The sequence below is a fragment of the Crocuta crocuta genome, unplaced genomic scaffold (genome assembly GCF_008692635.1).
Source record: "Crocuta crocuta isolate KB4526 unplaced genomic scaffold, BGI_CrCroc_1.0 scaffold369, whole genome shotgun sequence".
NCBI lineage: Eukaryota > Metazoa > Chordata > Mammalia > Carnivora > Hyaenidae > Crocuta > Crocuta crocuta.
Window position 1 is genome coordinate 5,696,506 of NW_027529441.1, and position 23,149 is coordinate 5,719,654.

At 41.4% G+C, this 23,149-nt stretch overlaps 2 protein-coding genes across 5 annotated transcripts in view; one reads left to right on the top strand and one right to left on the bottom strand.

Moving 5' to 3' along the window:
• The window catches only part of GABPA (GA binding protein transcription factor subunit alpha), a 36,267-nt gene extending 25,570 nt beyond the window's left edge, over positions 1-10,697 (bottom strand). The window contains exons 1-3 of one of the 3 annotated variants that reach the window (XM_077760223.1): positions 10,600-10,697; positions 3,745-3,847; positions 789-933 (exon numbers count right to left, since the gene is read on the bottom strand). In XM_077760223.1, the coding sequence (XP_077616349.1) occupies positions 789-933; positions 3,745-3,821 (222 nt within the window). In that variant the 5' untranslated portion in view covers positions 3,822-3,847; positions 10,600-10,697. Of the gene's footprint in view, positions 1-788; positions 934-3,744; positions 3,848-6,486; positions 6,638-10,093; positions 10,279-10,599 lie in introns of those variants that run through there. The other 2 variants (XM_077760222.1, XM_077760224.1) reach the window with 2 other exon arrangements.
• ATP5PF (ATP synthase peripheral stalk subunit F6) lies at positions 10,599-19,769 on the top strand. Of its 2 annotated transcripts, none has more exons than XM_077760226.1 (4): positions 10,599-10,681; positions 14,700-14,876; positions 18,922-19,046; positions 19,585-19,769. In XM_077760226.1, exons 2-4 carry the CDS (start codon positions 14,713-14,715, stop codon positions 19,620-19,622), a joined length of 327 nt encoding a protein of 108 aa, XP_077616352.1. In that variant the 5' UTR covers positions 10,599-10,681; positions 14,700-14,712; the 3' UTR covers positions 19,623-19,769. The 2 variants fall into 2 exon arrangements, with proteins under 2 accessions (XP_077616352.1, XP_077616351.1); XM_077760225.1 differs by lacking the exon at positions 10,599-10,681 and adding an exon at positions 10,728-10,814.
• Positions 19,770-23,149: the final 3,380 nt, after the last annotated feature.

Below are 23,149 nucleotides of genomic sequence, written 5' to 3' on the forward strand. Positions count from 1 at the left end.
TCCGAAATTCATTGCTGGAGCAAATTAAAATGGAAGGGAACGTAAAAGTCATTTAGTCAAATTTTTTCTTCTTATAGATAAGGAAACTAATACACAAAAAAGCTAAAAGCTAGTTAGAAACAGGGTGTGAGGAGGGCACACTTCAGGTTCCAATGTCAATGCGTGTCTCACTACTTTATGTTTAGGCTTTGATTCACATGTATTTGAACTTATTTTATATTTGTGAAAGTAAAAAGCAAATGTTTGGTTTAGTACTCAATCTTTTAAATATAATTTTAAATGGAGAGAACTTTGCTAGAAGAACTTTTATTTCTTTTTAATTTTTTTTTTTTTAATGTTTTAGTTTTTTCTAGGAGAGAGAGAGACAGCGTGAGCAGGGGAGGGTCAGAGAGGGAGTCACAGACTGAAACAGGCTCCAGGCTCTGAGCTGGCAGTCAGCACAGAGCCCGACGCGGGGCTCGAACCCACGAACCGCGAGATCATGACCTAAGCGAAAGTCGGACGCTTAACCGACTAAGCCACCCAGGCGCCCTAAGAACTTTTATTTCTAAATGCTTAAATTTTGTAAAACCGGTAAAATTTAGTTATACAGACTATAGCTATAGAGATAAAAGGCTAACAAAAAAACATTTCTGGGACTCCTGGCTGACTCAAGTTGGTAAATCATGCAGTTGTTGATCTGGGGGATCTTAGTTCATGCAGGTGTAACGATTACTTTAAAAAAATTCTAATGCAGACTTAAATGTTGAAACATAAACCTCAAACAAAAAAAATTTTTTTGTTTTTACCTGGATATCTTGCAGGCAAATTTCATGAGCATCCAAAGAACATTGTAGTCTTGGTTCCAGTAGTTTCTTTAAGTTGCCTATTGGCTCATTGATGTCTATAGCCTGGCTTACACATTCAGCTGGAGTGTAGGTTTGTTCTACAATGCTAAATATTAAAGGATATAATTGTTAACAACTACATTTTTACCCTGGATATTAAAGTAACTACACTCAAACCAAAATTCAATACCAAAACACATTTCTGGTCTTTGAAACTCATTTCTGCATAGACACTATTCATAGTGGCAGGCTTATCACCAACTACTGTTGCCAAATTGAATACTGAATCACAGAGAAATGTTAGTTAGCTTGAAATGTAAAGATATATCCTTGCAGATAGATCTCTCTAGGTATATATATGTCCATATGTGTGCATACATGTAAAAATACTACATATGCAATATTTATCAGGGTCCATTTGCATTTATGTTACATTTTCAAGTTATTGTGAAAAATTTTAGGCCCAGAATGGAAGATAAAAGAGTCTCCTTAAAATTTGTGTACCATTTCTACTCGTCAATTTCCTTTACCAACATAAATGTAAATCATAAGGCATGAAAATGTAAGTAACATAAATACTTCTGATTTAACTTAATCTGAGAACTACTGGTTATAATCAGCGTAATTCCACACTTAAAAAATTACATTCCTGCTTTAAAGCTGTCTGAGACTCTTCTGTATTTGTTATTTCATACTCTGAATTCTATGAAATCTTAAGTTCCTCAAGGGTAAAATCTTTGGCAAACAATTCTACATACTTTTTTGAAATCCTTGTATGGTGTCGAACAGAAGGCACACATCAAATAATATCTTGCTAAATTAGTGAATCTGGAATTCAATTAAGTTTCACAGCACACTTAATATAATTTGAATCTTATTTGCAGTTGTCAAAGACAGCATCATGTATTTAAAAATTTGTCCAGGTCCATTTTCACATAAATTCCAAGTATAAAGTGATATATGTACGATACTCCCACTTGTTAGTGTACATAACCCAAATTTCTTCTAAAACTTTAATAAAAGTTCATAATAGAACACTCATGATTAAAAACAAAGATTATTTTTAAATAATTGTAAACTATTACCATTATTTTTATTAAGGTAAAACAATTGGGTCTTTGGCCAAGTATTTCTAACAAATTCTTTAGCTATCACACCACAGGCTAGGTTTTTCTTTTTCTGTAGCAATCATTCTTTAAAAGAAATGTCACTTTAAGACATTTTAAAAGACCTACTTTATGTGAGCTCAACATTAAAAAAAAATTTTTTTTAATATTTTGTTGCTACCACTTAAACCTTGGGAAATTTCATGCAAAAAATCTGAATTTCTCTTGAAAAACTATGGACGATCTCCTATCACGGGACCTTAACCCCTGCACAACAGGGAGCGGACGGTGGCTTCGGAGTGCTAACTGCTCCTTTACAGCTACTCCCCAGGCCAACCTAGTAACTATCAAGTTCTTACAGGAGACAGACTCTGCAGAGATTTTCTGTACAGGGCCTAGCAGTAAACACTTTAGGTTCTGTGGGCCATTTGTGTGTTACATAAACATAAATTGACACACGTCAGGCTCCAAGAACCCAAGTGACCCTCACCTCCTAATATTCTGCCTCCCACACTGTTCGGAGCTGGAAGCAGTGCATCACCTCAGAGGTCCCTTGGAGACACTACAACGTCTCTCCTGGGAAGTATTACCTCACACCATCTGCTTTAAGGGAAGCCACCTTCCATGTCCTGAGGAGCCACAGAGACGCCCACGTGGTCAGGGAATGAGTGATCCTAGAAGCAGATCTGCTCGCCCCAGTCAACAACTTTTCAGATGACAGTAGCCCAGCGTGACAGACAGCTGAACTATAAGGTCATGAAATACCCTGAGCCAGAACCATCTGGCTAAACTGCTTCCAGGTTCTTGACTCTGAGAAACTGCAATAATAAATGTTGCATGTTTCAAGTAGCTAAGTTTTGGGGTAATTTGTGACATAAATAAACAAATGTATGTATACCTACACACCTATCCAATAATTAAAGGAGGAGAAAATAGCATAATCAAACATGTTGAAAAGCTCTATTAAAAATTTAGGTCTTAAATCTCAGCTCTACTCTCAATGTTCAGTATCCTTGTCAACCTTAGTAATTGTCCATTCAAAACAAAATTGTTCTAAACCTTTTTATTTCGCTTAAGTCCTCTACTCTTCAGTTCCTTTTACTTTCAACGTATTATGTCATTGCCTGCTTTACAGAGAAATGTAGGGACCATAAGCCATCACCTTCCTCAAACTCCTTCTTGACTCTCAAATCTCTATTTTTACCCAGACTGTGTCCCTGGGTAATAGGAACTCATTACCACTACCCTTCCTTAATGGAGTAAGGGTAGTAATGGAGTAATATTTCATTACTATTCCAAGAAGAACACCTTTCACACCACTATATACTTAGTACTGTGCACGTGATTATCCATGTATTTATATGCCTCCTCACACACAATGTGGCCTCTACAAAGGCAGGTTACTGTCTCACTTATCCATATGTTCCTGACAGTTACTAGTTTATAGCTGTTACTTATAGATATTTGTTAAAACTATTTCAGCTTGTAAATAAAACTCTTTTTGAAATAAAAATAACCAGCATTGAGGAAAGGAAAAAGAATCAAACAGTATCCTCAGGGAAAGAAGTATCACAATCAATTGCTTGATTATTATCAGCTAAATTTATTACTACCTTTAGTTTAAAACTCTCTCCCTCCCAGCTACAAAGCAATTAAGTCAAAGGTAAAAAAGCAATACATTATCTCCCCCAAATACTAAGGTCAGTTGGGAATAAAAAAAAAAAGCCCCCCCCCCCCAAAAAAACTGTACCTTGATTTTTAAGTAGGTATGCTGTGAATTATAAAAAGTAGTAAATTCAGAAAACACCGACCTTTCTTCTGTGCACTCTGGTTTCTCTGTTCCATCAATCTCAATTTCTATCAGCTCCTCTGCTTCTCTTTTAGTCATGGTTGGAGTATTTCAATAGGTCAGTCCTGCAAGAGTTAAGGCAGAAATGCTATATGAAAAGTAGAAATCCAATTTAAATAAAAGCAGAGGGTAAGCAGAAGAGGAAGTAATCTTCACACATAAAAGAAAATCCACAATGATTATTTATATTAACCTGACATGACTTCTTCATCATTCCATTGTATTTATTGGGATGATTTTTGGCCCAAAGTCTTGGTCAATAAATTAAAATTACTTCAAAATCAAGTGAAAGGTATGTCAATTCTATTATAGCACCTCAGTCTTAATAATGGGTTCAAACCTGTACCCTAAAAATTAACATGGAAATGAACCACAGCTGTTCAGCTAAAAGCTATACATTAGTAGCAGAACTTACAACAAAGCTTTATAATGATAGGGTAACGTACATTAAAGTTAATTACAGCTAGCATTTGTATTACAAATTACAGGTCTTCTAAAAGTACTATATTCTCAAATAGCAAAATAAATAGCAAATCATTATAGATAGGCACATTACTGTTCTGATTATAAGTTAAAATTTTGAGATTTTTTAGATGTGCTTTTATGTATCTTAAACAAACCACTAATTTCAATTTTTTATTTCTGTCATGTAAAATTATTACCTGCTGCTTTAATCTATCATTGATACAAAACCATTATAATTTAAAAAATGCTAAGTAATTCATAACATAGCTGTATATATTGGTATTTCTTTGAGGCCATTTCTGAGGTGTTAATGCTGCTAAGTTCCAGATTCTGTTACAATCTCACTGGAGATCAATGACTTTGTCTTTGGACTCCATATATACTCTCAGTCTAGCATAGTTTTCTAAGTTTACTATCACATCTAAAAGGCACCCCTAAGTGCCTTTGACTTACAAGGAAATGATCCTCTAAATTTGATATTCTAATATTTGCAAAGGAGTCTCCCACTTATAAGACTTGGCAAAATGAAGAAATCAAATACTCATTCCTAATAATCACAACAATTTACTGAGTGCTGAGCACAAGCATTCAAATGCTTTAGAATCTTCACAACAGGACAATCTTATTTTGAGTATTATCAGTGTACACACACACATGTACTCATGTGAAAACTATCCAGAGGTTGGTGATGCTCACTGCACGTGGCTCCACCGTGCTTTGTTCAGACAGGCTCTCTACTGCGAACACGAGCACGAGAGCCAGCACATCTCTCACCTGGAATACTGCCACAACCCCTGCTCGCAGGTTTCCCCCTTTCTGTGCCCTTGCTCTCACTACAACAGCCAGTGTGATTCTCTTTAAACTGTAGCACTCCTATATCAATACCAGTCACAGTAAAACCTAAACACTTCAGTGGCCAGCAAGGCCCTACCAGATCCAGCCCCATCCCCACCCCATTACTGCTCCAACTCCTGCTCAAACAGCCTTGGTTGCTGCTGTTCTGGCTGGCTGGCACCTCTTCCCCCAGATGTCCTCCTGCCTAAATTCCTCACCTCTTTGAGGTCTCTGCTCAAATCTCCTTTTCCCAATGAGGTATACCCTGACCACTCCATTTAGTTCTATAACCGGTCTCCTCCTTTACCCCTTTCTTATCTACAGCATCTGTCCCTCTAACATACTTTATCATTAATTTCTGTATGCACTTTCTCCCTCCATTCTATTATCATCAAAGCACAAAGACCAAAATTGTCCAGGTGACTCTAGGTACTTAAATTGGTTTGTCTCGACCAAGGACTTTGCCTAGCTTCTTAAGGTGGGAGGAGCTTTGCCAGGTTTCAACTTCTCAAGGGACCAAAGTCTCTGTGGGAGGCATAATAACCCAAAATCTGCAAATACATGAAGTTACATAGCAAAGTGGAATCAGGGTTACTAACCAGCTGATTTTAAAATAGAGATTATCCTGGTTTATCTAGTTGGGCCAAAAAAAAAAAATCACAAGAGTCCTTAAAAATCTGTAGAGATCCAGAATGATTCAAAGTGAGAAAGACTCAGGGGTCAGCTATGACTGGCTTTGAAGCTGGAGGAAAGGAGCCACAAGCCAAGAACACAGGCAGCCTCCAGAAGATGAAAAAAGAAACAAATTCTCTCCTGAAATCTCTAGAGTACACTGTTCTGCCAACATCTGATTTTAGGCCAATAAGACCCATTTCAGACTTGATTTCCAGAACTGCATATAATTAATTGATGGTATTTGAGCCACTGTGTAGTAATTTGTCACACAGTAGTACAAAAAAAAGTCTTCTTTCCCACTTTAGAAGAGCTATAACTTTCCTTCGGTCCTACCATCTCTTAACAGCTGGAGCTGGTTTTCTGACAACTTAGTCTCCAGCTGGTACCTAAATCTAGACTATCTGGTATAAAATGACCTGATTCCGCCCACATTATCAAGGTTGCTCTCACACCTGCCCTACAAGGAAGACTAAGGGGAGGGGTTCTCCACTTGAATAGAAACACAACATGTACACCCAGCTGACTGCCTTGGTCCCAGCAGCCTGCCTTGGTCCCAGCAGACTTTTGTTTTGGATGAGTTAAAGATTAGGGCCTTTTCTAGTTTACCTCAGACCAATTAAGTCTTCCCTTTTCCCCGTAAAGCCTATCCCTTAGCTGATGCTACGTATGAAACTGTGGAATTCATACTGAGCACTATAGCAAAACAAGTGATGACCCAGTAGAGACCTACCTGATAGGACAACTTAAGCTGCAGAGGGCAAGGACACTTGTTCACATATGTATACGAAGTACAGTACTTGGAATGGTGCCTCACCCTAGTAGGCATTCCATTAACGTGTTGAAAAAAGCAAATGCTATAAGGACTACTGTACATCATATGAAATTGACTCCAGGTGCCTAAAAGGCTGAAACACAAAAGGTAAAACTATAATGCTAATAGAAGAAAATGGTGGGGAATGTTTTGCAGTCTAATGATAGAAAAGGATTTCTTAAATAAAATTCCGAACACATAAACCATAAGGTAAGAAACTGATGGATTTGATTGCACAAAAATTAAGATTTATGTTTGAAAGTCAGGCTACAGGGTAGGAAAATATACTTTCAATGCTCAAAAGTGACAAGGGACTAATAATTGGAATATTAAAAAATTAATTCCTGCAAACTGATAACAACCTCAAAAAAGTCGGGAAAAATTAGAAGAGTTAAAGCATTTTAAGAAAAGGAAATTCACATGAAAACAAAACAAACTGGTGAAGGATATGAAAAAATGCTCAAATTCAGATCATCCAAAATGCAATTAAAATAAAGAACAATCACTTTATACCATTTATTGGTGTATGTATGGCAAAATTTAGAATGCTGACTACAGAAAATAGTAGGGATCTAAAAACATAACAATCCTCTACCTCTGTTGATAGGGGAATGGATAGGTGTAGGTACTGTGGAAAAAAATCTAAGAGCACTTGCTCAACTGAAGTATGATTATACTTATGACCCAGTACTATGCCCTGGGATAAGCATCACAGATACTCTCACGTAGACTGATAACGGGATGTCCAGGACAGCTTTGTTGCTGACAGCTGGAAGCAGAGGCCGATAGGAGTATCCACTGCAAGAAAGCAGCAAACGCTAGGAAACTTTATTAGCATGGAGAAACAAGAAAATAATGTATACACACACAATCATAAAGCTGTTCCGTATAGGAAAAAACGAGAATAGGGTTTATAGTAGAACAACACTTAAAAGATCACTTATGTTTTATTTTCAGGGCTTACATTTATTGCTCGCTTTCATCGCCACTACTTATTGTTAAAATTTTAATCAAGGATGCTCCACCATGTGGGGACTCAGGACCTAGAGATCAAGGGTTGCATGCTCTACCAACTGAGCCAGCCATGAGCCTCTCCATAGCCTATTTAACAAAAGAATTAGAAAACAAGTGAAATTTCTGGGAACTATGGAAAAATAGAAATGAGAAGTAACCAGAGGCTGAGAAATGGATCTGCAGGCTTCACAGCAGGGATACCTATGGCTGGACTTAAAACAAGCACTAAAACAGGGCGGTGTTTAAAAGTAATTTATCCTGCAAGCTTCCAAAAAAGTTATAGCTCAGTGCCCACAAGGTGCCAAATAGAGCAAAAAATGAGCCTTCTGTACTTCTGGAAGAAATCACACTACTCATGAATTGATCTCAGAATTGATCTCTTTCTCTCCTCCAGGCTAGAGAAACCATTAATGGAGAGGTTTGGGAAATGATCCAAATCTTTGATATCACTGCTTGAGCAGGTCTTAGCTTTTTCTGGAACCAATCCTCCAGAATTCTATGTCAATACCTAAGAAAATGAAGAAGAGAACATTTTACTTGGTGCCTCTTCCCCTGAGGGCTGCCTCCTGAAACCCTGGTTTTTCCTAGATTAAATATAACCCTGGAGTTCAGAAAACTTCACAGGCTAGTTTTCTTTAAAATACAGTTATGAATGGGATGCCCGGGGCGGCTCAATCAGTTAAGCGTCTGACTTCAGCTAGGGTCATGGGCTAGCAGTCTGTGGATGCTGGCCCCTTGTCCAGCTCTGTGCTGACAGCTCAGAGCCTGGAGCCTGCTTCAGAGTCTGCATCTCCCTCTCTCTCTGCCCCCTACCCTTCTCACACTCCATCTCTCTCTCTCAAAAATAAATAAATGTTAAAAAAATTTTTTTTAAATAGTTATGTTTAATATTTTTTTGGAGTTAGATAAATTTGAGGACTGTATTTCTTCACTGGAATGTGTTGTTTGTTTACAGAATTTAAGATATTTTTGCCCAGGGGCGCCTGGGTGGCCTCAGTTAAGCGTCCAACTTCTGCTCAGGTCATGATATCACCGGTTCGGGCACCCCTGTTGGGCTCTGTGCTGACTGCCAACTCAGAGCCTGGAGTCTGTTTCAGATTCTGTATCTCCCTCTCTCTCTGACCCTCCCCTGCTCACGCTGTCTCTCTCTCAGAAATAAGCAAAATATTAAAAAATTTTTTTGAAAAATAAAGTCAACAGTTAAGAAAAAAACCAAAACATCTGTGGAGAGAGAGAGAGAGAGAGAGAGAGAGAGAGCGAGCAAGTATGGAGAAAGGTTAACACTTGGTGACCCTACCCCCACCCCTGCCCCAGGAGATTTTCACTGTATAATTTGTTTTCCAGGAACGCAGACTTGAAGTTTTACAAAGAGAAGTTGGAGAGGGAGTAAACTCAACAGTTTTTAGTATTCAGCCTCCCCATAACTCGGCTCTTATAACTTACCTAACATCTAGCTCCTTACTTTGTTTCTTCAAGACTATTTATCTCTCACGACATGTATATATGCAATTCAGGTAAATTGACTTAAATCCACCTAGTGCCAGACTAGGTCTAACAACAACAACAAACCCCAAAAACCTTGAAAAGCCTGGATCAAATCCTGATACAGACGGGTCATTCCCCCAAAGTTGCTGCTTAAGAGCTGAGCAGTTTCTTCTTAAGCTGAAAGCCACACGGGACCCAGGAATGTTATCACTGCCCGGCTCTTTGCTCCCGGGAATCTTTCTAAGTCTTTGCTCCTCCCACGAGTCAGACCTGGAATTCCTGCTAGTGGAACTCATTAGTGGAAACTATGAAGTGGACAGTATTTCTAAATCACGACTCATCATCTTGCAAGGCAGTATCAGGCACTGTTCTCCTCGCTGTCAACCTAATCAAGCCGGGATTCCCTAATACTCTGCAAACACTTAAGACGGCTCCTCTCGTACACGAAATACTGAAAATGTTGACAAACTACATTAACCCATTGTTTTCCCCTTCTCTTACTTCCCCGTTTCTCAAATAGACCCCTATGGACAACATATACGTTAATAAGTGTCTTTGACTCAACCGGAGGACAGTTCTAGAAAAACAACTGGAGTTGAAGCGATAGCGCAACGCTGCGTAGGCGAGGAGACTGGTTGAGAACCTTCCTCCGAAACCCCGGGGACGTCAGGGTCTCGTCCCGACCTTGGCGACTGGGGACCGCCAGGGACGGCGGAGTGGCGAGAAGGGGACAGCAAAGGAAGTGAGCGACGAGAAGTGACACGGGGGGCCCGGGGCCCGGGGGCGCGCGGCTTCCCTGGGCCCCGCGCCGCGCGCCCCTCCCCTCTGCTCCCCGCACTGCCTCAGCCGCCCCTCCCCACCCGGCTCCCTCAAGTCTCCACGAACGGAAATGGGAGTCACAGCGCCGGGGACCAGCGGAAACAAAACACAGAGGCGGCCGCGGGGGGGCCGCTGTGGGTGAGAAGGCCCCGGAACGAGGCCGCCCGCGCGGGCCCGCGCTCCCTTCCTCCTCCGCGGCCGCACTCACCCGCTCCGGAATCGGCCCCGTCGCCCCCACCCGCGCTCCAGAGCCGGCTGAGAACGGCAGGGACGCGGGCTCCACGTGCAGCGCTTCTTCCAGGAAGACCCGCAGCTCCTGCGACTCGAAGTGTAAGGCCCCTGGGCCCTTCCCGCGGAATCGGCGCTGAGAAACTCCAACCCCCCTCCCGCCTCCCAGGCACCCCCGGGTCCAGGACTACAACTCCCAGCAGGTTGCGCGAAACAAACGTGCCAGGCAACGGAGGCTCACGAGGCACAAGAATGCCCAACGCCCCAATCCGCTTTGTTTTATATTCTCACTTTCCGGACATAATCCTACACCTCAATAACCCCAAAGAACAAGATGCTGACTTGGGTCCGGGAGGATTTAACTAGGGGAAAGGCCAAAGTGCGCATGCGTACACTACAAGGATTCCAGGAGGGAAAAAGACAGCAGGTCAAATTAGGCGAAGGAAAGATGGCGGAGGCTTCGCCAAGGGACCCGGAAGCACTTACCCTCCACTTCCTCCTCCTGTTTGGCTTCTGTCTCACCTAGAGCTGTCCGGTCGCAGACCGCCTCCGAGACGTTTCCTGTCCGGTGAGTGTCGACCGACTGAAACGGCGGCCCATAATGCATTGCGATGGCGGGTAGGCGGGTGGGGGTGGAGCCAGGGCCGGAAGTAGAACGGTGGCGGCAGCGGAGGCCGTGGCAGCTCGGGACTGAGTGCAAGGTGACTGGCAGGGTTGTTAGACTAGCTTGGCCTCTTGGGAGTCAGATTTTGGGTTTCTTCTTGGGGCCTGGGCTGCTTATTAGCCCTGCCCTTCAGGAGGATAGATCAGCCCTTTGTCAGGGGCACTTTTACTGCCTGGTCCAGGGTCACTGCTGACCTCGGCGCCCTTAGGCTTTGAAGTTTGCGGTGGACTCGGTATTCAGGCGTGGTAATCCTTGCTTTGAGGGCAAACCGGGATGGTAGGGGAGGTAAGGAGGCCGGGAGCTTCTGGACCCGTGGCCCCGCTGGGACAGCCCAAGGTCATTCCCACGGGACAGGTCTGCGGCCAGGCCTGCCCTACGGGGCGCGCGGGAGATTGTGCCGAACTGTTTAAAGCCGAATGTGCACCATAGGAGGAGAAGGGGTGATAGTAATCTTAGAAGTTTGCATCCCACCTGAAGATACTGGTAGTGCTGAAACGTGGTTAAGGCAGCTTTGTTTTACACTCCGTTTTCCTGCGCAATCATAAGTCTCAACCCCAAGAAACAAGACGCTGACTGGGGGAGAAGGGTTTCTTGAGTTAGGGGTGAGGCCAAAGTTCGCAGGCGAACAAAACAAGGTTTCCAGGAGGGGAAAAGAGTGGGTCGGGTTAGGCGAGTTGTGGATTGAGTTTAGGAATTTGTACGGAATGGGCAGCGAAAGTACTCACCTCTGGCCGGTCAGTCATCGCTGTAAACTGGAGAACCGAGCACCTTCTACCGCAAGGCCTCTTCGCATGTGTACACTCTTGCTGTTGCCTTCCCCAATCTTTCTCCGTCAAGTCCCGTTCACGGGTTCTCGGGGCACCCCATCGAACTTGAATAGAGAACTCGCCACACTTTGTATTTTACACCATTTGTGAAAGAGAAAGAACAAGTTTTGATGTGAGATTATGTATGCGTTTTTTCGACAAGTTGAATTTGAGGGTCCCGTAGAAGACCTGTTGAATGGGTAGGTTTAGAGTTCAGGAAAAAAAGACTACAATTAGAGATGTGATTTGGGAATCATTAATACTTAGACGATAGAGGGGTGCCTGGCTGGCTCACTTGGTGCACCGTGCCTCTCTTCATCTCCGGTGTGGGTTCAAGCCCCACACTGGCATAGAGCTTACGTAAATAAAATACTTTGATAATAGAAATTGAAAAAATGAAAACAGATTTTTGCCTAATGGGAATAACACGATTTTTGCAATCAGAGTTAGAGCAAATTAACTGGGGATATGGGCAGTGTAATAACCTTTCTTAGACATACTTTTAGTATCTGTAAAGGAGGGATAAAAACACTTCCCCTAACTGTTAATTAATAGTGTTGCCCTAAGGATTCAGGGAAGTACTTTGCGAAATATTTTTGGTTGAACCAGTGTTAGGTGACTTTCTTGCTGAGTGTTAAGCATGTTCTTAAGTTGCCATAAGGGAAAGTAACACCTTGAATTGAATGATTTTCTAAAAAATATATATTTTTTATTTTTTGATAGAGAACACATGCTCCTCCAGCGGGGAAGGGGCAGGGAGAGAGAATGCCAAGCAGGCTCAGCACTTATATCACAAACTGTGAGATCATGACCTGAGCTGAAGAGTCAGATGCTGAACTGGCTGAGCCCCCCAGGCGCCCTGAGTTGCACAATTTTTAAAATAGATGGGTATCCACTGGGATTCTACTCTGTAACCTTGGGCCACATACTTAATCTCTAAGCCTCAATTTACGTGTATGTGAAACGGGAATGATAATACGTAGCACCGTAAGGTTGTTGTTTGCTTTGAGTCTTCTTGAGAATTTTTCTCTGATGGGATATAAGGGGTGATGTATGGTGAATTCTTTAATTTCTCCAAATAGTTTGCTTTCAGGGCAGGTGAAGGATATTTTGTTGATTATGAGAGTTCTTTTGGTAGTTTTTATGTGTGATTCCAGGGCTTCTCAGCTTTTGCATTATTGACATTTTGGACCAGATAACTCTTTGTTGTGGAATGGCTATTATTATTTTTGTTCTCATTATTATAGGATGTTTAGCAACATCCCTGGCCTTTACCCAGTGGAGGCCAGTAACACCCCAGTCAGGACCACCAGAAATGTGTTCAGACATTGCCAGTAATCTCCCAAGGTACTGGGAGATTGCCTTCCCTCCTCCAGAACTATGTGTTACTCTACGGTCTTCTAGCTTAGTGCTTCTCAAACTCTCAGTAGTAGAGGACCATTTTTTCCCCTAACCCTTGTAGCTAACTTTGAAAACTACAATGAAAGTTAGTTACTGTAAAAATTAGATGAAAGATCATACAGTGAAGCCACATAAAATACAAACTGATTTTTTGTTTTTCAACAAATATATATGACTCTATCAAATTGCTATAAAAGTTTCTAAATCCTTATTATTTTTGTTACTATAGGCCAGTAACACAATTTGTATACTACTGCTGGTCCACAGTAGTGAGCACTCTGAGCACTTTAATAGAAGTTCATCATCAAGATGACAGTGATTATTGTTATTAATAGGTAATTTGGAAGGGTCATGGGAATCAGGTTAGCATGGCAGGTTTTCATTTTATCTTTTAAGATTCAGAAATTTTAGCAGGTTGTATTGAGGTGTGAATCTTGGATCCCCATTCCAACATAGGGTTTGGTAAACTCTAATAGACACCATCTTTCTCAATCTGAGGGAAATTTCTTGTAATTATTTATGACGTTCTTATCTATTCCTTTTCTTTGGGAATTCTTGTTTGCATTTATTGTAATTTGGGATTTTTCTGGCATTTGATCTTTCAAGGTACTAAATTAGGTCTCAACTGAAATCATCTTCTGTTTATCTGCTGAAATTCTTTAAAAATTTTTTTCTAATGTTTATTTATTTTTGAGGGAGACCGAGTTGAGCAGGGGAGGGGCAGAGAGTCAGAGACACAGAGTCTGAAGCAGACTCCAGGCTCCCAGCTGTCAGCACAGAGCCCAATGCGGGGCTCGAACCTATGAACCACGAGATCATGACCTGAGCAGAAATCAGACACTTGACTGACTGAGCCACCCAGGTGCTCCTATCTGCTGAAATGTTTTAGTTAGAAAATCATATATTTTAGTTTCAGAAGCTCTAAGGACTTGGAAATCTAGAAGTTCTTATCTTTCTTTCTTTTTACTTTTTAAAAAATCCTTATTTATTTATTTCTGAGAGCCTGATGTGGGGCTCAAACCCACGAACTGTGAGAGATCATGACCTGAACCAAAATCAAGAGCCAGACTCTCAAACAACGCAGGCACCCCTTTCATTCTATGTTATTGATTAGGTTGTACTGTTTGATTTTTTTCTCTTTTATTGTTGGGCTGGTTCTTTTGGACTTAGATTTGGCTGTTAGAGTATTCTTGAATGCCTGGAATCCTACAGTTGCAACAAGCAGAGCACTGTGCCCTGCTGTGGAGGCTGTATATTCCTGCTCAGATCCCTTTTGGTCTTCTGAGGGGGGGTCACGATAACCTGGCACATTAATTTGGGGGCCAGTGTTCTTTTCTGCCTGAGATGGGCAGTTATCTAACATTCTATCTTGACCATGCTTATTCTTGACCTGTGGTCCAAGACCAAGTTAATGGAGAAGAAACACCTCATCCCAGATTTTGTGCTTCCTTTCTGCACCTAACCCAGCACACAGGCCGGAGTTGTTTCTAACTGCCCCTAAGTTTAAAAAGCAAAAAACTTGCAGTGGGGAGTGGAGAGGGGCAAGGGAGCCCTGGTCAGGTGACTGTTCTTAGCATTCAGTGAGTTCTGGTGTGGTTTATGATGGAGTTCTGTAACAATTAGTGGAATTAGATTCCCACTATATGATATACTTAGAGGTGTTTTACAATTATGTATATTTTAAAGTATGTTAATATCCTGGTGCTTGTTTTCAGTAACAGAATCACCATGATTCTCCAGAGGCTCTTCAGGTTCTCCTCTCTCATTCGGTCCGCGGTCTCAGTCCATCTGAGGAGGAACATCGGTGTTACAGCAGTGGCGTTTAATAAGGAACTCGATCCTGTACAGAAACTCTTCGTGGATAAAATTAGAGAATACAAAACTAAGCGACAGTAAGTGGGTAGATCATCAACTGTGGTGTAAATATAAATATTCAAGACATATGTAAGTTGTGAGATGGGAAAAAAAATTAGTAGGTTTGAAAGCGTCTAAGGCCTTCACTGAGCTGATCGCTGACAGAGGTTCATTAGGTGCTCCAAGGGAAGATAAAGATCCTGATTCTATTTTTAAGGTCCCAGATTTTATCTTCTATGGGTTCCAAGGGAGAATTCCATTAAATCTATTGTCGTTTTAGGTATAGCCTTATTATAATGTCACTTATTGTAAACTACAGCCAATTCTTATAAGCACCTAGGTTCTTGGAAGTCATTTAGGAACTGTATTTGAGAAAATTGAGTCCCTTAGATATTAATTAGCCTAAGGTCATAAAACTAATTAGAGGAAAAACATATTATCAAAATATTTTAATTATTAATATAGTGCCCGCCCTTTGACATAATGATTGGGGTCGGGGGGGATATATGAACACAGCATTTTTTCTTTAATGCTATTTCCATCGTTCTGTATTTTTGGGAATGTCAAAGGACAAAAGACGGAAATTGCATAAAGCAAGTCCGGGATAAACACAATTACAGAACCCCACAGCTTTGGAGATGAATGATGACCTTAGCCGTCATCAGATTCAACCACCAAATCTATGAAAAGTGATATACATCAGTTTGGTGTTCATTTTATTTAGTTCTGTACCATGTGCAAAGTACTGGGTTGTTAACTGTGGTGGGCCACAGAAAGAAGCCATTCTTTCTGCATTTCCATTATATTCTTGAAATCTGATAGGGGTGGAAAGCTTATAGGCATCTATAAGGTAATATGTAATGAAAAATGGGTTAGATGCTAATATAGTGACACGTTCAGTTTTTGGGGACTGCATAGGAAGGAATGTTCTTTTCTTGCTGAAGGCAGTATTTGAGATTTTTAAAAAAATTTTTTTAACATTCGTTTTTTGAGAGACAGAACAGTATGAATGGGGGAAGGACAGAGAGAGAGAGAGAGGGAGATACAGAATCCAAAGCAGTCTCTAGTCTCCGAGCTGTCAGCACAGAGCCTGACACAGGGCTCGAACCCATGAATAGTGAGATCATGATCGGAGCTGAAGTCGGACACCCAACAGACCGGAACCTCCCAGGCACCCCCGAGATCTTTTATCCCTTTCGAGAATATGGACAGCTATGGATCATTCCTTCAGTTTAAAAAAAAGTGAGGAATTTACTCACATGATTTTATTGCTTCAAAGAGTTCTTAAACCCGAGAAAGGCTATCAGTACACATCTATACCTGTGGTTATGAACAACTGGTGTGAAGGTTGAACAGATAAGTGGGAGGGGGAGAAGCATACGTGTTAGGAGGAAAGAATGGTGTGAGCGAAAGCTTGAAAACTGGAATGACCGGGTCTGTTTGGGAAATTGTGTGATGCTGCTCCCCAGGACTGTAGAGTATATGAGTAGTGTGGGAGCAGTAAGGGTAAGAATGGGGTCAGAATGAGTGGATTATGAGAGGCCTCGACTAGAGATGGGCAATTAAGGTATTATATGATAGGCATTCATGAGGAATTAAAGGTTTTGGAGCAGGATGGTAGGATGGAACAAGATTGCTCTGTATTAGGAAGATAATTTTAATCACAGAGTATTAGAACAATTGGAATGAGTGGAGAAGACAGACAGACATGATAGGAAAATGTAATAATCCAAGCATTGTTTGACGAGAACATTGTCTTTATAATAGTGGGCAGATACAAGTGACAGTTGTGACATCGAGAGACTGAGAACTGGTTTTGGCTATCTGGTGGAGAGGCAGAGGAGAGGGGACAGTGAAGGAGCACTGGGACTTTGAGACTGGGCAACTAACAAAAAGGTTTTGTTTTTACCACAACTAAGGAGGGAGAGAGCAAAGGGATTAAAATGAAGACATTGTTAGGACATTCACACAGCAATCTTAACAGATCTTGTCCCCATGTTACATACTAGAAAAGCAAGGCTAAACAGGAAGAATTTGTCTAAAATTACACTCTTCAGTAAGCAAGTGTGCAGGACCGGTTGGGGGATTTGAGTGTCTCCTGTCCAGAGGTATTGTGGCATCTTAGTATTGATGCTGCTTCCACTCCAACTGTCCTGAAAAGCTGTCCAATAAGAAACCTGAAAAGCTGTCCAATAAGTACGTCCTGAGACGTACTCTCTTCAAGTAAGCACTGCGCCCAAAATGGAGCTTGAACTCAGGACCCTCAAGAGTTGTATGCTGTACCGTCTGAGCCAGCTAGGTGCCCCTGGGGTGTGCTTAATGTAAGGGGTCTGTAGTTCATTCACTTGTGCAAATTGTGTGGGAAAATGTTCTGCACACAGACTCTGGCCTGGAATGCAGCTCTGACACTTACTAGCAATTGGGCTGTGGGCAGGTTATTTAACTTCTGTACCTTATTTGTATGTAAAATGAGGATGATAATAACAGCATTTATTTCATAGGATGGTATAAAAATGAAGTGATGCAGTAAATTAGCGTAAGAATCCAGGTTAAAGATCTAAAGTATCTGGTTGAAGGCTCCACTGTCTATTCATTAGCCATTATCCACACGTGACTATTGAAACCTAATAAATTCCAATTAAGTATAAATAAAAATTGAGTTCCTTAGTCACATTTCCAGTGCTCACTAGTCACATATGGCTATTAGTACAGACATAGAGAGCATGTCTATCATTACAGAAGGTTCTATTGCATGTGCTGATGTAGAAGATAAGTGAGTCCATGACAGGACACATCATTAACAAGTTCTTAAATTAGAGCTGTCCGAGAAAAAAAAAAAAATTAGAGCTATCTCTGTATTTTTTGTGGAAATTCTCTAACATAAGGCCCTATACTTTTATCATAGGCATATGTAAAAATATTATTACCCTTAATGGAGTTCTCACAAAGTTTTGTTTATTATATCATTCATGCTAGGCGGGCAGTAACATGACAATCACAGAATTTGTGCAAGGAATTAATTATATCTAATTGGCCCCACTGCTGGTCTGTGATGCTATATTTATCTTCCCAAAGCACAACTCTAATTATTGTCATTTTTTGATTAGCACATAAAATACACAGCCCCAGCCTTAACAATTCAGGTCTCCCATGAACGGAGTCCTGCTGGCTTTTCCATCTAGATGGCTTATTCTCCACACACAGCCAGTTTTTTATTACCTCCACATCTTTGCTTTTTTAGTCTTAGAATGTCTGAATTAAAATCTGACCCAAATGCATCATTTGTCACAAGTGCCACTTTTGTAAAATGAAATTTTATCCAATTAGCTCAGCAAAAATACTGTCTCCTCAACTCGAATAGATGTTTGATAAACCATGTCTTTGAAGCTTATCAATAACTCTCTTATAGCACAAATGTTTCTAAACATGGGATTTTCCCCCCTAAGTGGCAAAATCTCTGAGGGTAGGAAATATTTCCTTGTTAGGCCCATATTATAGAGACGTAAAGTTACTAAGACCTTTTAAAAACCATTTAGTGGTGGCTGATTTAAATCAGATCATAATAATAGATAGTACTTACTGGCCACTATGTCACCTCACTGTGTGCCAGGCACTATGTTAAGTGGTACGTGTACATTATGTCTGTAATTCGTGTCACACCACCATTAGATAGGACCTTGTGGAAACTAATGTTTAGCGTGCTTTGTGCCTTGCTTCAGTTTATGTAGTTTCAATAAACTGTAGAGCTGACATTGAAACGGAAGTAGTCATTGACTCCAGGAACCCACAGACTTAGCCGTTATATCTTACGGCAGCTTAGACCTCAAGAGATTATGACTTAATAAACATTCCTGATACACAAACCTTAGTGTTAGAAGTTTGTTTGAAATTGCTTCATTTATGTGAAGCCTCATCGTAATAAAAGTTTGAATTGAAATTCAAGCGGAAATGCGTTTTTTCAGAAACTATATTTTCCCTATATGAAGACTTTTAAAAGGTCTATTGAAACTTAATGGTAAAAGGTAATTTTTTTTTTTGTAAACTAGTGCATAAGATGAGTTTTTACTTATTTACACCCCACAGGGCATCTGGAGGACCGGTTGATACTGGCCCCGAGTACCAGCAAGATCTGGAGAGGGAGCTCTTTAAGCTGAAGCAAATGTATGGAAAAGCGGACATGAATACTTTCCCTAACTTCACATTTGAAGGTGAGTGTCTTCAATCATGGATTCATTCTTGTGGGAGATTTGTTTTAAGTTGAGAATATTATTAGGACAGCAACGTTTGCAGAAGCTCTGGTATAAACGTTTGCCATTGGTATAGGAAATTACATAAGAGGTTAAATGGTGGAGATTTGATATCAAACTCCCTAATCTCAAATCCTGACCATGTCACCTGTGAGCTGTGTGGTCCTGGACAGTTACCTGGTGACTGTTTCCCACCTGACATTCGGGGACAATCTGATATCTTTCTTGTGATTGTTGTAATTAAATGACAGAGACGTGAAGCCAGTTAATAGAGAGCCTGGCTTATAGTTAAGTGCTTATTAATAAATCATTATCGATTGTAATATTTCCATGTAGGTGTTTAAAAACATGTTAGACACCATCTAGGTGTTAAAAAACCATAGATACTCACTTTAAAAAAAAAAAATCAAAATATTGACGGGTTAAAGATGGAAGCCTTCTAGGTAATGCATTTTATTGCAGTATAGCTAAGCTTGGACCTTTTTGTTCCTTTTCTCAGATCCCAAATTTGAAGTCATCGAAAAACCCCAGTCCTGAAGAAATCATGTAAAATGTATTCGGTAATTTGTCCTAGATTAGTTGTACAGCTGGTCGGAAGTATTGGGATAAACATACATTTCTCAGCTGTCAAATGTTCTTTTAATTCTGATTCCAAATAAATTATTTGATGATGTTGGGCGTACACTTCCTTGAGTGTTGAAGTCTGTGTATTGGCATTGTTTTTAAGTCTGCCCAGGTGGCTGTAATGAAGCAGGTGGACATCTTGGATCAATTGGCTGCAATTTGCCCATGACCTGCCAGGTCCTTCTCGGGGTGCAGGCCTCTTCTTTCACTAGTGGAGCCTTGCCCCCTGAGGGGAGCTGCCCTGACCTAAGGAATGTTTGCTGCAGAGAGATGTTACCGTTCCCAGAGTATGAAGAAATGGCTTGTAAACCTTTTATCATAGTTTTTCCAGGAAATTTAAGTGAAGTTTGAAAACACACAGGAACATTCATTGTGTTTTAACTTCCATCTTCTCAAACGTTAAAATCTTCTCAAATGTTAAATGCTTTTATCCCAATAGCCAGGTCCCTCTTTCCTTGCAGTTTATGATCTTAGATCTATTACTGTGCTACACAGATTGAGGAAGGAAAGCTGGGAATGGGATGGAGGTTCTACAAAGGAGCCTCCTTTGAAAGATTAAGCTGTGTGGTGGTGGTTTTGCCCAAGTGATGGAAGACCCAGCAAATGAGCACCAGATAGGTGGCGTAACAGGGACATCAAAATTTCCATTACTGTCGCTGGCTCTTTAGAAAATTACTTTTTTTTTTTTTTAAGGAAACCAGCTGTGCCTTTTCATATCAGACAATCAGACTTGCATCAAAATGGATTTTAATAAACCTTTAAAGGTTTTTTGGGGTTTTTTGGGGGGGGGGTTGGTACCAATTTTAAATAGTTTTACTTAAGACATTGTATTTTCCACTTAAAAACACAGTGCTTATAAAGTGCAATTTTTTTTTCTTTCCTTGGGCACATAGTCCATATGACCGGTTTCTTTACTATGGCAACCTAACTTTAAAACAGCCGTGGAATTTGCTGCAAATTTGGGTCCTTCAGATGTTGTGTGTGGAACAAGGCTAGGCCCAGACGAGGTGGGCCCAGAGGAGGCACCCCCAGGTGGGGGAGCTCCACCACCAGGGGTGCCTCCAGGCTTTCCTCCCGTGTGCCTCCTGCACTCTGGAACTGCCTCATGACGATGGGGTTGAAGACTTTCTCCAGCTCTTTCTGCTGATAAAGGTTTTTGGTTTTGTTTTTTAAATTTTTTTAAATTTTTATTTTTGAGAGAGAGAGACAGGCAGACAGGACATGAGCAGGGGAGAGGCAGATGCAGAATCTGAAGCAAGCTCCAGGCTCTGAGCTAGCTGTCAGCACAGAGCCCGACGTAGGGCTCGAACCCACGGACCGTGAAATCATGACCTGAGCTGAAGTCGGACGCTTAACTGACTGAGCCACCCAGGCGCCCCTGTTTTTGTTTTTTAAATATGATATAAAACAGCCTTCTTTATGAGGTTAGCTCACTCAAAAAGAGGAATAGACTTTTACTGTGCGTGCCAGTCTAGTCGGAGTGAAACCTGCTTAGGACTACCTTTTCCAACAGACATGCAGACATTTCTGAGCGATACAGGTGTGATTAAACTAGGAAGGTGTGTGGAATTGGCACTCAGGAGGGTAAAGTATTAGAAAAGCCCCAGTTTCTTCAAATACTGCTAAGTAGTGACCTACTTGTACGTAAATAACTGCAGCCGGGGAAGCAATTCGATGTTTGATTATGGCATTATTTAAGGGCAACTGAGGAAGCCGCACTGCTCAGGTCCTTCTCTAACCTCCCCTGAAACAGCTGCGCCCCCCTGTGGCAGGTGAGCTGCCTGGGCACTGCGGGGCGACGGCCAGGCTGGAGAGCTGCCTGCTCCTTTTTAGCACCTGCTTCATCTCCCTTTCTTTTTTCCTCACTCCGCCGCTCAGCTTAGTTGTATTTTACCTTTTAGAATTTCACACCTACTTTCTCATACACTTTTTTAAAAAAAATGTTTGTTTTGAGAGAGGAGAGCATGAGCAGGAAAGGGGCAGAAAGAGAAGGGAGAGAATCCCAAGCAAGCTCTGCACTGTCAGCACAGAGCCCGACATGGGGCTCGATCTCATAAACTGTGGGATGGTCATGACCTGAGCCGAAATCAAGAGTTAGATGCTCAACCAACTGAGCCACCCAGACGCCCCTCATATTTTTAAAAATCTGTCATGCAAACTATTTGAAGTTCACGTGAGCATCCCGATCTCTTCATTCATTATGTAAACATAAGGATTCTGGCTGCAAAGGACACTGCATTAAGCACCCTACTCCCATGCCCAACATCATAAGGCATTTATTGCTAACTTTTGACCAGGGAAGTGCTTTTTCCCAGCGGAGTGCTACAGTGTGCTTTGAGTCATAGATGTTAAAGGCCTCATCTTCCTCAGGGCCCCTTCCTCTTCCTGGTGAGGCTGCCCCAACCCTGCAAACCCCAGCCTTTATCTGTCACTTCAGTCTGCCAGTGCACTCCCTATCCCGTACTTACCATCTTAGATGTTTGTTACACATGACTTCAGCCTTCTAGGTTTTAGTGTTGAAAATAGCTTTCTCCCATGCCTGGTGCTATAGGTTGCACTGTGTTCTCCCAAGATTCATTTGTGGAAATCCTAACCCCCAGAGCCTCACGATGTGATTGGATTTGGAGATAGGACTTTTAGAGGAGATTAAGTTAAAGTTAGGCCCTTAGGGTAGGCCTGAGTCCACTCTGACTAGTATCCTTATCAAAAGAGGGAATTTGAGTTGAAGAAAGGGATGTACTTCTTTATTTATTTATTTATTTATTTTGAGAGAGAGTGAATGTGAACAGGGGAGGGGCAGTGAGAGGGAGAGGGAATCCCAAGCAGTTCTCATGCTCTTCAGCATGGAGCCTGACATAGGGCTCAAACCCATGAACCGTGAGATCATGACCTGAGCAGAAATCAAGAGTCAGACACTTAAACAACTGAGCCACCCAGGTGCCTCTTTAGTGTTACCTTTAATAATAACCAAAGAAGACTTCTGTTCCAGGCAATTTTTACTTACTTGAATCTATTTAATGTAGGATTTTTTTGTTTTTGACTGTTAACTAGTTCTCTGCTGCTGCCCTTAGTTTAGCAGAGCCTATAAATCTAGCTCTCTCTGGGGCTGCATGTATAAATTCTTGGGGGCCTCTGTTGGCTAGGAGGTCTTCCTGTTGTACAGATTACCTAAGTGGGAGGTCTGTTTCAACTCCACCTCTTCCAAACTCCCCTCTGTTCCCCATCCCAGTGGGACAGTCTTTTTTTTTTTTTTAATGTTTTATTTATCTCTGAGAGAGAGAGAGACAACATAAGCAGGAGAGGGTCAGGGAGAGAAGGAGATACAGAATCGGAAGCAGGCTCCAGGCTCTGAGCTAGCTGTCAGCACAGAGCCCAATGCGGGGCTCGAACCCACAAACCGTGTGATCATGACCCAAGCCAAAGTTGGACGCTTAACCGAC

Coding starts and splice junctions, on each gene's coding strand:
- ATP5PF (XM_077760226.1), top strand. CDS start 14,713: ATGATTCTCCAGAGGCTCTTCAGGTTCTCCTCTCTCATTCGGTCCGCG. Junction 14,877..18,921: donor GAATACAAAACTAAGCGACA/GTAAGTGGGTAG, acceptor TACACCCCACAG/GGCATCTGGAGGACCGGTTG. Junction 19,047..19,584: donor CCCTAACTTCACATTTGAAG/GTGAGTGTCTTC, acceptor TCCTTTTCTCAG/ATCCCAAATTTGAAGTCATC.